Raw genomic sequence first — 14,024 nt, forward strand, 5'->3', positions numbered from 1 at the left:
CTCTCTCTCACCTACCTACCCACCATACCAACCTCCATCACCACCCACCCTGTCTCTCCCACACCAACCTCCCATCACCACCCCACCCTGTCTCTCCCACACCAACCTACCCACCATACCAACCTCCACCACCACCCACCCTGTCTCTCCCACACCTACCTACCCACCACACCAACCTCCATCACCACCCACCCTGTCTCTCCCACACCAACCTCCATCACCACCCACCCTGTCTCTCCCACACCAACCTACCCACCACACCAACCTCCATCACCACCCCACCCTGTCTCTCCCACACCAACCTCCATCACCACCCACCCTGTCTCTCCCACACCAACCTACCCACCATACCAACCTCATCACAACCCACCCCTGTCTCTCCCTCACCTACCTACCCACCATACCAACCTCCACCACCACTCACCCTGTCTCTCCCTCACCAACCTACCCACCATACTGACCTCCATCACCACCAAAACTGTTACTCCATCACCACATGAAATACCAATCATCACCATTATCACTCACCTTATATAATCAACACATACCCACCACTCTCTCACTTAAAATTATAATCTAGTGCCATTTTCACATGAAACACCAACCACATCACCAGACCATCACATACCACACCACATACCACCACACTATCACATACTACCACATCACCACATACCACTGTACCACATACCACACCACATACCACCACATCACCACATACCACCGTACCACATACCACCAAATCACCACATACCACCGTACCACATACCACACCACTTACCACCACAATATCACATACTACCACATCACCACATACCACACCACATACCACCACACTATCACATACTACCACATCACCACATACTACCGTACCACATACCACACCACATACCACCACATCACCACATACCACCGTACCACATACCACCACACTATCACATACTACCACATCACCACATACCACTGTACCACATACCACCACACTATCACATACTACCACATCACCACATACTACTGTACCACATACCACACCACATACCACCATACGGACACATCACCACATACCAACACAGCACAATATACAACAACACACAAAACCAAAGAAAAACACAGAAAAAAACACAAAAAGACCAAATACAAAACACAGACACAACCACACCACAACACCAAACATACAACACCACCAAATAACACCACACAACCACACCAAACACTACCACCACAATAACTCACCAACACCACAAAATACAACCACACCACCACATACCACCACACCACCACATACCACCACACCACCACACCACAACATACACCACCACATACCACCACACCACCACATACCACCACATACCACCACATACCACCACACCACCACATACCACCACACCACCACACCACAACATACACCACCACATACCACCACACCACCACACCACCACATACCCCACCACATACCATCAGAAGCCACCACTCACAAAATTAGTTATCTTACACCACCATCACACAAACAGCAGTACAGCACCCTGTGTGCACTAGCTATATAGCAGTATATAACTGTGTCTGAGAAGTTGACAGGTGATTGGGATCTCTACACACCTCTTACTAATCTATCATGTTCCCACACCTACATGTATCATTTTCAGTGATTTTCTTTGTTTTCCTCCCGTTAGATGACGGGTCTTTGTTGTTCTGTTGGTGTAGTACAAGTCCTTGTCCTCGTTTGTCTGTTTGCATGTAACTTTTATTTTGTTATCATATGACCTGACCAATATTTCCCTTGACACCTGGATGTATTATGGTGTCACATGCTCTTAGTTTCTAGCTAGGTAAACAAGGATAGTTCACTATTCCCCAAAACGTATGGCAGATAGATTTGTCCAGTCCATGAAAATTGTTGCATGATCATGATCAGCAAACAAAAATAATGTGCATTTGAAAAAAAAAAAAGCATATGACCATAGCCCAGGGTTTGAATTATATAACAGCAAACTTAATTTCACCATGATTTGAAAACTTTGCCTCCTTAATTGAAATAAGCAGGTGTTTACAATGATGTATGTTGATATAAGTGTACAAACCTGTAGGAGATAGTTCTAAGACAAGTAGCTAGGAGTGGCCCCAATCTGTCCCATTGCCAAATGCACCCATTTTGTGAATGGACCCAAAATCCCCCCATAAAAGTTAAAGCACCAATTACTCTATCATTTACTTATACATGGACCTGGCAACAGGTATCACATTATCAGATTTTCACTGGTTTAGGTTAACATAAAATAAGGCATTTTTTACGTTAGTGTACATCATATTAGATGTTAAAAGGTACTTTTGTGCATGTACATTGTAGGTTCCACTCCCCCTAAAATACACTAAGGTTTGGCAAAACATTATTACTGGGTATTTCATCTGCTATTAAAAAATTGAGTTCCTATAGAAATCAGGAACACATTTTTCAAGCCTTAGACATTTTTTTTTTTTTTCTTAAAAGTTTGTGTATTTGATCGTAAGTTTTGATTTTTTTCTGGTATAGATTGAGTATACTGTCTAAATTTCAAACTATTAAACTAAAAAAATATTTTCTGTGCAGTACATATGCACCCTGGTGATTGATAAAATCACTGCACCTTTGTGATTGATAAAATCACTGCACCTTTGTGAGTGGGCTACTGTACATGTTTGCTAATTAATTTGGCAGTGGTGTTCCTGGTTGGGTCAAATTATCTCTAGACCTGCAAGCTTGATGATATTTTATTAAGACAACCCTTCTGTAAAGATTAGCCATGTAGAGATTAGGAGTAGCTTTGACAAGTCCCTGTGTCTGTCAAAACATCCCCATTTCCCCTAGATACGCATGCATGCAGTGTGCCTTTTTACACTCCTAAAGCATAAATACATCATGAACATTTTAAGTAAGGATATTTTTGCCTAGATACGCATGCATGTAGTGTGCACTGCCTTTTTATACTCCTAAGGCATAAATACTTAATGAAAATTTAAAGTAAGGATGTTTCTAGGTAAAAGTTTTCAAGTCAGGCTAATGTTGGAGATCCAGATCTTTAATCAAAATTGATGTTCTCTGTCCATAATAACAAACATTGAGTTATCTTTCACTTTGATGTAAGGTCAAGCTATAGGAGTACTTGTCTTATACTGACAAACCAGTCTAATTAGCCCTAGTCTATATATATATAAACTTGGTGTATACAATACACCTAACAGATAGGCAGGTCTTATCTCTTGTGACTTGAGGGGAACTTCGTGATCATCTTGACACAGTCAACATACACATGTATGCATTATTTCACTGCTTCCAGGTAAATTTTAATTTAATGGATCATGTTAGATAGCTTTTAAATCACTTTCACAGGTCAGTAACCTGAATGTGTTAAAAACAAATTCCTCTATATGTGCATAGCTAATTTAGTGTCCACGGGCCTTGTGCAATGTGTGTGGGTGGAAGGTCAGGAGCTAAAAAGGCTCCTCTAAGTTAATTTGTTGTTTCTATTTGAATAAATTACAAGCAGAAATAATTCCTACTAATTGATGTACTCTGTATTTTTAGGTCATCTGACCCAAAGGGTCAAGATGACCTATAACAATCCTGCTCCATCCGTTGTCGCCCGCCTTGTGCCGTCTAGCTGCCATGCATGCAAAGTTAAACTTTAACTTTCAAAATGCTACTCCTCCTTACCCCAAACTGGATTACCAACAAATTTGGTGTGAATATCATTGGGGGAAGGCTGGGTGATCATTTTATATAAATGACACTGGTCCAACCCCTGGGGACAGAGGGGCGGTGTCCCAAAAGTTGAACTTTGCTGAAAATTTACTTTAAAACCCTACTCCTCCTAAACTTTTAAGAAGATTACAACCAAATTTGGTGTGAAACATCCTTGAGGAAGAGCAGTCATATCTTTTATAAATTAGGCTGGTGTGATCCATGCATGTGACCGAATGGCGGGGCTCCAAAGGGGGAACAATCATATAACTTTGCTTTGAAACCCTATATATACTCCTCCTTAACCTTTGAGGATTACAAACAAATTTGATGTGAAACATCCTTGAGAGAGGGCAATGATATTTTTTTTATAAATGAGGCTAGCGCACCCCTGGGGTCAGAGGGGCGGGGTCACAAAAATGGGAACATTGCTGAATTTTTGCTGAAATACCTACTCCTTCTTATATAATTAACCCTTAGATTACAACGAAATTTAATGTGAAACTTCATTGGGGAAGGGCAATCATATTTTATTTAAATGAAACAGGTCTGTCTCCTTTGGACAGAGGACAGGGTCATATCACACAGACACATGTTAAATCCTCTATATATATAGTTCAATTGTCAGATGAATGTTAAGGGCCATGGCCTTCGAATTCTTGTTTTTATAAAAAAATTGTTGTCATGATTGATGAAGACAGGTTGAAATGGCAATAAAAAGTGATTGATTTCATTGAAAGTATTGCTTCATTTAGTTATATTATGAGATGAATTCATGTAATTTTTTTGCCAATTATCATAGGAATTCAGCGAATTCTTAGCTTTTCTGAAGGAAGATGTTACTCAGGTTTCTATGACACATCATGGGTATTTAGCAGTTGGTATGGTTTGGGTGGCAGTATAAGGTCATATTGTGATAGTGGAAAGGGGGTTGGCATATAAAATGGTAAAGGTTGGCAGTGGAGAGGGTGATCTGGGTGGTACAAGACAAGAGATGGCAAATGAAATGGTCTTGGAAGCAGTAGACAAGAGGTGGCATGCATGTAAGAGGGTCTGGGAAGCAGTAGATAGGAAGTGGCTGTAGCAGATGATCAGGTTCTGGGTGACAGTAGGTAGGGGATGGCAGATGACAGGTTCTGGGTGACAGTAGGCAGGGGATGGCAGATGATCAGGTTCAGGGTGACAGTAGGTAGGGGATGGCAGATGACAGGTTCTGGGTGACAGTAGGCAGGGGATGGCAGATGATCAGGTTCTGGGTGACAGTAGGCAGGGGATGGCAGATGATCAGGTTCTGGGTGACAGTAGGCAGGGGATGGCAGATGACAGGTTCTGGGTGACAGTAGGCAGGGGATGGCAGATGATCAGGTTCTGGGTGACAGTAGGCAGGGGATGGCAGATGACAGGTTCTGGATGACAGTAGGCAGGGGATGGCAGATGATCAGGTTCTGGGTGACAGTAGGCAGGAGATGGCAGATGACAGGGTCTGGGTGACTAGGCAGGGGATGGCAGATGACAGGTTCTGGGTGACAGTAGGCAGGGGATGGCAGATGATCAGGTTCTGGGTGACAGTAGACAGGAGATGGCAGATGACAGGTTCTGGGTGACAGTAGGCAGGGGATGGCAGATGACAGGTTCTGGGTGACAGTAGGCAGGGGATGGCAGATGACAGGTTCTGGGTGACAGTAGGCAGGGGATGGCAGATGACAGGGTCTGGGTGACAGTAGGCAGGGGATGGCAGATGACAGGTTCTGGGTGACAGTAGGCAGGGGATGGCAGATGACAGGTTCTGGGTGACAGTAGGTAGGGGATGGCAGATGACAGGTTCTGGGTGACTGTAGGCAGGGGATGGCAGATGACAGGTTCTGGGTGACAGTAGGCAGGGGATGGCAGATGATCAGGTTCTGGGTGACAGTAGGCAGGGGATGGCAGATGACAGGTTCTGGGTGACAGTAGGCAGGGGATGGCAGATGACAGGTTCTGGGTGACAGTAGGCAGGGGATGGCAGATGACAGGTTCTGGGTGACAGTAGGCAGGAGATGGCAGATGACAGGTTCTGGGTGACAGTAGGCAGGGGATGGCAGATGACAGGTTCTGGGTGACAGTAGGCAGGGGATGACAGATGACAGGTTCTGGGTGACAGTAGGCAGGGGATGGCAGATGACAGGTTCTGGGTGACAGTAGGCAGGGGATGGCAGATGACAGGGTCTGGGTGACAGTAGGCAGGGGATGGCAGATGACAGGTTCTGGGTGACAGTAGGCAGGGGATGACAGATGACAGGTTCTGGGTGACAGTAGGCAGGGGATGGCAGATGACAGGGTCTGGGTGACAGTAGGCAGGAGATGGCAGATGACAGGGTCTGGAAAGCAGTAGACAGAATGTGGTTGATGACAGGTTCTGGGTGGGAGTACATATGAGGTAACATGTACACTGATAACAGGATCTAGCTGTCTGCAGAGAGAAGATGGAAAATGACAGCAGTAGATGGGTGCACCAATGACAGGTGGCAGTTGTGCAGAGGTGGCATATTACAGGGTGTTAAGTGTGACAGTAGACAGGAGCTACATATGGCAGATAAACAGTTCTTGGTGGCACTGTGATATAACTAAATATAATTAGGGTGACAAATTACATGGTCTGAAAGCAGTAGTCAAAAGTGGCATGTTACTGCTAGCTAGGGTAGGGTGGTTATAACAATCATCAACGGGAGGAGGCAGATGACAGGGTTTCAGTGACAGAAATATGTCGCTGGATTGGTAGGGGGACACTGGTTTGGGATGGTAGGGGTAAACACACGTTTTGAGAAAGCTTAACATACCATGGTGTCTCAGTCTGGCTAAATGCACATGAAAGAGGAAGATTAAGTTCATTATGCCATATAGATTTTAAAATTCTGCATGGTGGACTTAGACTGGCAGTCAAAGTCAAGGTTCACACATGTACACTGAAAATAAAGTTTGTTTGGTTTTCTCACCTGTTTCACACTGATGTTTTAGTAAAAACATTAAAAAATAGTTTGGTGTGGCCTAAGACAGGAAAATCTCCACATTTATTTTGCCATTCAAGCAGGGAGGGTGTGAGAAAGAGTCAACTGACTGCAGGCCATGTTTTTATTCATGATGTACATCCTATTTAAAACAGAAAGAGAATTGGAGAATGGCTATCATTGACCAATGAGGTCAATTTCATGCAATGTGTAGAATATTAGTAGACAAGATATTACAAAAATCAACTATTGATTCGATGAGTTATAATCACTGATTAAATATATAGCTATCACAAAAGTTTGAAATTTTAGTTATCCTCCTTAAATTAAAGTTAATGATCAGGTGTACATATCTGACAGGTAAAGGAGTTACTAATCCTTCCATCACTGTCTTAAAGGTAAGTTTGGTACACACAACATGTTTGAAGCTATGACTTGCTTTAGGGATTCAGCTTATTATTTCGGGGTCAGACCATTCATCAAAGTCTAGTGAAAATTGCCCTACATGGTAATAGATAAAAATACCTGCTCCTGTGTGAGTCGATGAGGAATGGTATAGTGAGGATCATAGTTCCAAATGATACAAAAGCAAAAAAAAAGAAAGTAAAAAAAAAAGAAAATCCATTGGATTATATTATATATGTATTGATATAGAAAGCTAGCCTCTGTAGTATTATGCATGTATGTTATGTGAAAACTATAATTGATCAATGTTGATAGAGTAGCATTTTCTTCCTGTTTCCTTCCATACTTAGGTTAGTAGATGATTTCATATTTTATTTTTGACTAATTTCAGGAGAGTGCTGAAAAGAAACGAAAAACTTGAGGTCATGGAAAAAGAAAAGATGTCTGAAGCCTCGGAATCCGATGCTAACCAAAACTGTAATCCAGGTATGGTCACAACTACGTATGAGACACTTAAAGAAAACGGACGTCTAACTCCAAGTGAGATTAAAAATGGCATTCATGGTAACCATGAAGAGCCTGATGCGGCAAGTGCTGCCTCAGGTGCTGCCGAAGCCACTGTCGGTGGCACAGCTCAGACTTCTTCCCCACAGCAGTCTTGTAACTCGCACCTGACCCAGACCAGCATTGCACACACCTCCCCGCTACCCCCTTCCACAGTCGACAGCTTGGCCACTCACAACAGCACAAGTAACCAAAGTGGTGGTGGCACAACCGTTCGGAGTAATAGTGGCCACAATGGCGATGTTGACATGACAACCATCCTCAATGATACCCTAGTCAAAGACGACAGCCAAAGTAGTGGCAATGAGAAGACCACCATTCTGAATGACAATCAAAGTGGTGTCACTACACTGATAAATGACAGTGGTGATGAGGATGGCACCGCACTAGTGAACAATAGTGACCAAAATAGTGGCACTCAGCTTCTAAATGACGGTGATATGACCTCTAAAGCTACTGACAGTGGCTATAATAGTGTTAATGATAACGGAAGTAGTGCCCTGGTAAATGATCACAGTAATGGTGACACAACTACTAGTCCTAGTGAAGGTTGTAATACCCACAGTGGCTCTGTCCACAATGATAGTAACAATAACACTGACCAAGATCAAGGGGGCACAACCTCAACAGTTTTAAGTGAAGATCAAGGGGGTGTCAACAATACAAATGCGGTTATGACTCACAATGTCCCTGGGCTTATTAGCGGCAGTGCGGCTTCTTTGCACAACACCAACGGACATGTCCCCCCACCCCACGGAGGCAGTTCCCCAAACCGGTATTCCCCAAACAGTCAGACAACTCAGATGTCACCCCGGGGACCAAGCCCTCACAATCAGAATGCATCCGCACCAGGGACCTCTCCACCAAATCACCAGCACGTTGTTCATGTACATGTCAACTCGGGAGAGACCTTCTCCATGCGTGTCGGCGTTATGGGTGACCAATTCCAGCACATCCAAGGTAGGTCACAACATCCTGTTTTGACAGAGGAACCTTCTTGGTGGAGAAAAAAGTAAAATCACTGCTTATATATAGATAATGATAGAATTTTAATTTCTTCTATAACAAATTGTATTACTGCATAACTGATTCTAGCATTATGTGATCTGTTTTGTTGAAATGTAAAAAAAAAACAAAAAAACTCAGCTGATGAGGTTCCGCTGTATCATATCCAGTACAGCTTATTTGCATATAAGTGCATGCTTGTCTAGTGCAACATCAAGCACAGTAATTTATGTATGTTCATGCTATATACCTCTGATGTTTACCTGGTTGATTTCTGTTTCTAACGTGAAAACTTAATGCCCCCGAGAAGTTCTTATTAAAATATATCCATTTGTTTCATTTACATCTACAGTAGGGATATATTTAATTACTGGTAGATTTATAGTGTCCTGTTTTCTTGCTTCCTGACAGGCTGTTTTTGATGGCATGTCCAGCTATCTAGCAATCATTAATGGTTTTTTGCCACTTTTCACTGTTGAACCACTGATTATTAAAGGAGATTGAAACTTGATAACTTCTATTCTCAAGGACATCCATAAAGGTCATATAGCTAAAGGTCAAGTTCAGACCATTGTTCAGAGCATGCATTTTTACAGAAGACTCGGATATATTTTAAAGGAACTTTACTTATTTAACATTTTGTGAGGTAAAAGTACATTGATACCTACTATATATTGGCCTGGTATGATAATGACTAGGAGTGACTAGATCCAAATGATACCTACTATATATTGGCCTGGTATGATAATGACTAGGAGTGACTAGATCCAAATGATACCTACTATATATTGGCCTGGTATGATAATGACCAGGAGTGACTAGATCCAAATGATACCTACTATATATTGGCCTGGTATGATAATGACTAGGAGTGACTAGATCCAAATGATACCTACTATATATTGGCCTGGTATGATAATGACTAGGAGTGACTAGATCCAAATGATACCTACTATATATTGGCCTGGTATGATAATGACTAGGAGTGACTAGATCCAAATGATACCTACTATATATTGGCCTGGTATGATAATGACTAGGAGTGACTAGATCCAAATGATACCTACTATATATTGGCCTGGTATGATAATGACCAGGAGTGACTAGATCCAAATGATACCTACTATATATTGGCCTGGTATGATAATGACTAGGAGTGACTAGATCCAAATGATACCTACTATATATTGGCCTGGTATGATAATGACTAGGAGTGACTAGATCCAAATGATACCTACTATATATTGGCCTGGTATGATAATGACTAGGAGTGACTAGATCCAAATGATACCTACTATATATTGGCCTGGTATGATAATGACTAGGAGTGACTAGATCCAAATGATACCTACTATATATTGGCCTGGTATGATAATGACTAGGAGTGACTAGATCCAAATGATACCTACTATATATTGGCCTGGTATGATAATGACTAGGAGTGACTAGATCCAAATGATACCTACTATATATTGGCCTGGTATGATAATGACCAGGAGTGACTAGATCCAAATGATACCTACTATATATTGGCCTGGTATGATAATGACCAGGAGTGACTAGATCCAAATGATACCTACTATATATTGGCCTGGTATGATAATGACCAGGAGTGACTAGATCCAAATGATACCTACTATATATTGGCCTGGTATGATAATGACCAGGAGTGACTAGATCCAAATGATACCTACTATATATTGGCCTGGTATGATAATGACCAGGAGTGACTAGATCCAAATGATACCTACTATATATTGGCCTGGTATGATAATGACCAGGAGTGACTAGATCCAAATGATACCTACTATATATTGGCCTGGTATGATAATGACCAGGAGTGACTAGATCCAAATGATACCTACTATATATTGGCCTGGTATGATAATGACCAGGAGTGACTAGATCCAAATGATACCTACTATATATTGGCCTGGTATGATAATGACCAGGAGTGACTAGATCCAAATGATACCTACTATATATTGGCCTGGTATGATAATGACTAGGAGTGACTAGATCCAAATGATACCTACTATATATTGGCCTGGTATGATAATGACTAGGAGTGACTAGATCCAAATGATACCTACTATATATTGGCCTGGTATGATAATGACTAGGAGTGACTAGATCCAAATGATACCTACTATATATTGGCCTGGTATGATAATGACTAGGAGTGACTAGATCCAAATGATACCTACTATATATTGGCCTGGTATGATAATGACTAGGAGTGACTAGATCCAAATGATACCTACTATATATTGGCCTGGTATGATAATGACTAGGAGTGACTAGATCCAAATGATACCTACTATATATTGGCCTGGTATGATAATGACTAGGAGTGACTAGATCCAAATGATACCTACTATATATTGGCCTGGTATGATAATGACTAGGAGTGACTAGATCCAAATGATACCTACTATATATTGGCCTGGTATGATAATGACTAGGAGTGACTAGATCCAAATGATACCTACTATATATTGGCCTGGTATGATAATGACTAGGAGTGACTAGATCCAAATGATACCTACTATATATTGGCCTGGTATGATAATGACTAGGAGTGACTAGATCCAAATGATACCTACTATATATTGGCCTGGTATGATAATGACTAGGAGTGACTAGATCCAAATGATACCTACTATATATTGGCCTGGTATGATAATGACTAGGAGTGACTAGATCCAAATGATACCTACTATATATTGGCCTGGTATGATAATGACTAGGAGTGACTAGATCCAAATGATACCTACTATATATTGGCCTGGTATGATAATGACTAGGAGTGACTAGATCCAAATGATACCTACTATATATTGGCCTGGTATGATAATGACTAGGAGTGACTAGATCCAAATGATACCTACTATATATTGGCCTGGTATGATAATGACTAGGAGTGACTAGATCCAAATGATACCTACTATATATTGGCCTGGTATGATAATGACTAGGAGTGACTAGATCCAAATGATACCTACTATATATTGGCCTGGTATGATAATGACTAGGAGTGACTAGATCCAAATGATACCTACTATATATTGGCCTGGTATGATAATGACTAGGAGTGACTAGATCCAAATGATACCTACTATATATTGGCCTGGTATGATAATGACTAGGAGTGACTAGATCCAAATGATACCTACTATATATTGGCCTGGTATGATAATGACTAGGAGTGACTAGATCCAAATGATACCTACTATATATTGGCCTGGTATGATAATGACTAGGAGTGACTAGATCCAAATGATACCTACTATATATTGGCCTGGTATGATAATGACTAGGAGTGACTAGATCCAAATGATACCTACTATATATTGGCCTGGTATGATAATGACTAGGAGTGACTAGATCCAAATGATACCTACTATATATTGGCCTGGTATGATAATGACTAGGAGTGACTAGATCCAAATGATACCTACTATATATTGGCCTGGTATGATAATGACTAGGAGTGACTAGATCCAAATGATACCTACTATATATTGGCCTGGTATGATAATGACTAGGAGTGACTAGATCCAAATGATACCTACTATATATTGGCCTGGTATGATAATGACTAGGAGTGACTAGATCCAAATGATACCTACTATATATTGGCCTGGTCTGGTATGATAATGACTAGGAGTGTCTAGATCCAAATGATACCTACTATATATTGGCCTGGTATGATAATGACTAGGAGTGACTAGATCCAAATGATACCTACTATATATTGGCCTGGTATGATAATGACTAGGAGTGACTAGATCCAAATGATACCTACTATATATTGGCCTGGTATGATAATGACTAGGAGTGACTAGATCCAAATGATACCTACTATATATTGGCCTGGTATGATAATGACTAGGAGTGACTAGATCCAAATGATACCTACTATATATTGGCCTGGTATGATAATGACTAGGAGTGACTAGATCCAAATGATACCTACTATATATTGGCCTGGTATGATAATGACTAGGAGTGACTAGATCCAAATGATACCTACTATATATTGGCCTGGTATGATAATGACTAGGAGTGACTAGATCCAAATGATACCTACTATATATTGGCCTGGTATGATAATGACTAGGAGTGACTAGATCCAAATGATACCTACTATATATTGGCCTGGTATGATAATGACTAGGAGTGACTAGATCCAAATGATACCTACTATATATTGGCCTGGTATGATAATGACTAGGAGTGACTAGATCCAAATGATACCTACTATATATTGGCCTGGTATGATAATGACTAGGAGTGACTAGATCCAAATGATACCTACTATATATTGGCCTGGTATGATAATGACTAGGAGTGACTAGATCCAAATGATACCTACTATATATTGGCCTGGTATGATAATGACTAGGAGTGACTAGATCCAAATGATACCTACTATATATTGGCCTGGTATGATAATGACTAGGAGTGACTAGATCCAAATGATACCTACTATATATTGGCCTGGTATGATAATGACTAGGAGTGACTAGATCCAAATGATACCTACTATATATTGGCCTGGTATGATAATGACTAGGAGTGACTAGATCCAAATGATACCTACTATATATTGGCCTGGTATGATAATGACTAGGAGTGACTAGATCCAAATGATACCTACTATATATTGGCCTGGTATGATAATGACTAGGAGTGACTAGATCCAAATGATACCTACTATATATTGGCCTGGTATGATAATGACTAGGAGTGACTAGATCCAAATGATACCTACTATATATTGGCCTGGTATGATAATGACTAGGAGTGACTAGATCCAAATGATACCTACTATATATTGGCCTGGTATGATAATGACTAGGAGTGACTAGATCCAAATGATACCTACTATATATTGGCCTGGTATGATAATGACTAGGAGTGACTAGATCCAAATGATACCTACTATATATTGGCCTGGTATGATAATGACTAGGAGTGACTAGATCCAAATGATACCTACTATATATTGGCCTGGTATGATAATGACTAGGAGTGACTAGATCCAAATGATACCTACTATATATTGGCCTGGTATGATAATGACTAGGAGTGACTAGATCCAAATGATACCTACTATATATTGGCCTGGTATGATAATGACTAGGAGTGACTAGATCCAAATGATACCTACTATATATTGGCCTGGTATGATAATGACCAGGAGTGACTAGATCCAAATGATACCTACTATATATTGGCCTGGTATGATAATGACCAGGAGTGACTAGATCCAAATGATACCTACTATATATTGGCCTGGTGTGATAATGACCAGGAGTGACTAGATCCAAATGATACCTACTATA

General features: G+C 40.9%; 2 protein-coding genes across 3 annotated transcripts in view; one reads left to right on the forward strand and one right to left on the reverse strand.

The window, feature by feature from the left end:
- Window positions 1-5,076: 5,076 nt before the first annotated feature.
- LOC117341778 (extensin-like) lies at window positions 5,077-6,138 on the reverse strand. The gene has a single exon (XM_033903640.1). The coding sequence runs from the start codon at window positions 6,136-6,138 to the stop codon at window positions 5,077-5,079; it is 1,062 nt and encodes a 353-aa protein (XP_033759531.1).
- The window catches only part of LOC117342513 (fibronectin type-III domain-containing protein 3a-like), a 148,969-nt gene continuing 140,951 nt past the window's right edge, over window positions 6,007-14,024 (forward strand). For both annotated transcript variants that reach the window (XM_033904689.1, XM_033904690.1), the window contains exon 1: window positions 6,007-8,628. In XM_033904689.1, coding sequence (XP_033760580.1) covers window positions 7,530-8,628 — 1,099 coding nt within the window. In that variant the 5' untranslated portion in view covers window positions 6,007-7,529. The remainder of the gene's footprint in view (window positions 8,629-14,024) is intronic.

This window comes from Pecten maximus, chromosome 14, assembly GCF_902652985.1.
Source record: "Pecten maximus chromosome 14, xPecMax1.1, whole genome shotgun sequence".
Taxonomy (NCBI): Eukaryota; Metazoa; Mollusca; class Bivalvia; order Pectinida; family Pectinidae; genus Pecten; species Pecten maximus.

What these genes read in the sequence shown, in the direction of transcription:
- LOC117341778 (XM_033903640.1), bottom strand. Translation starts at nt 6,138, where the DNA reads ATGTTACCTCATATGTACTCCCACCCAGAACCTGTCATCAACCACATT.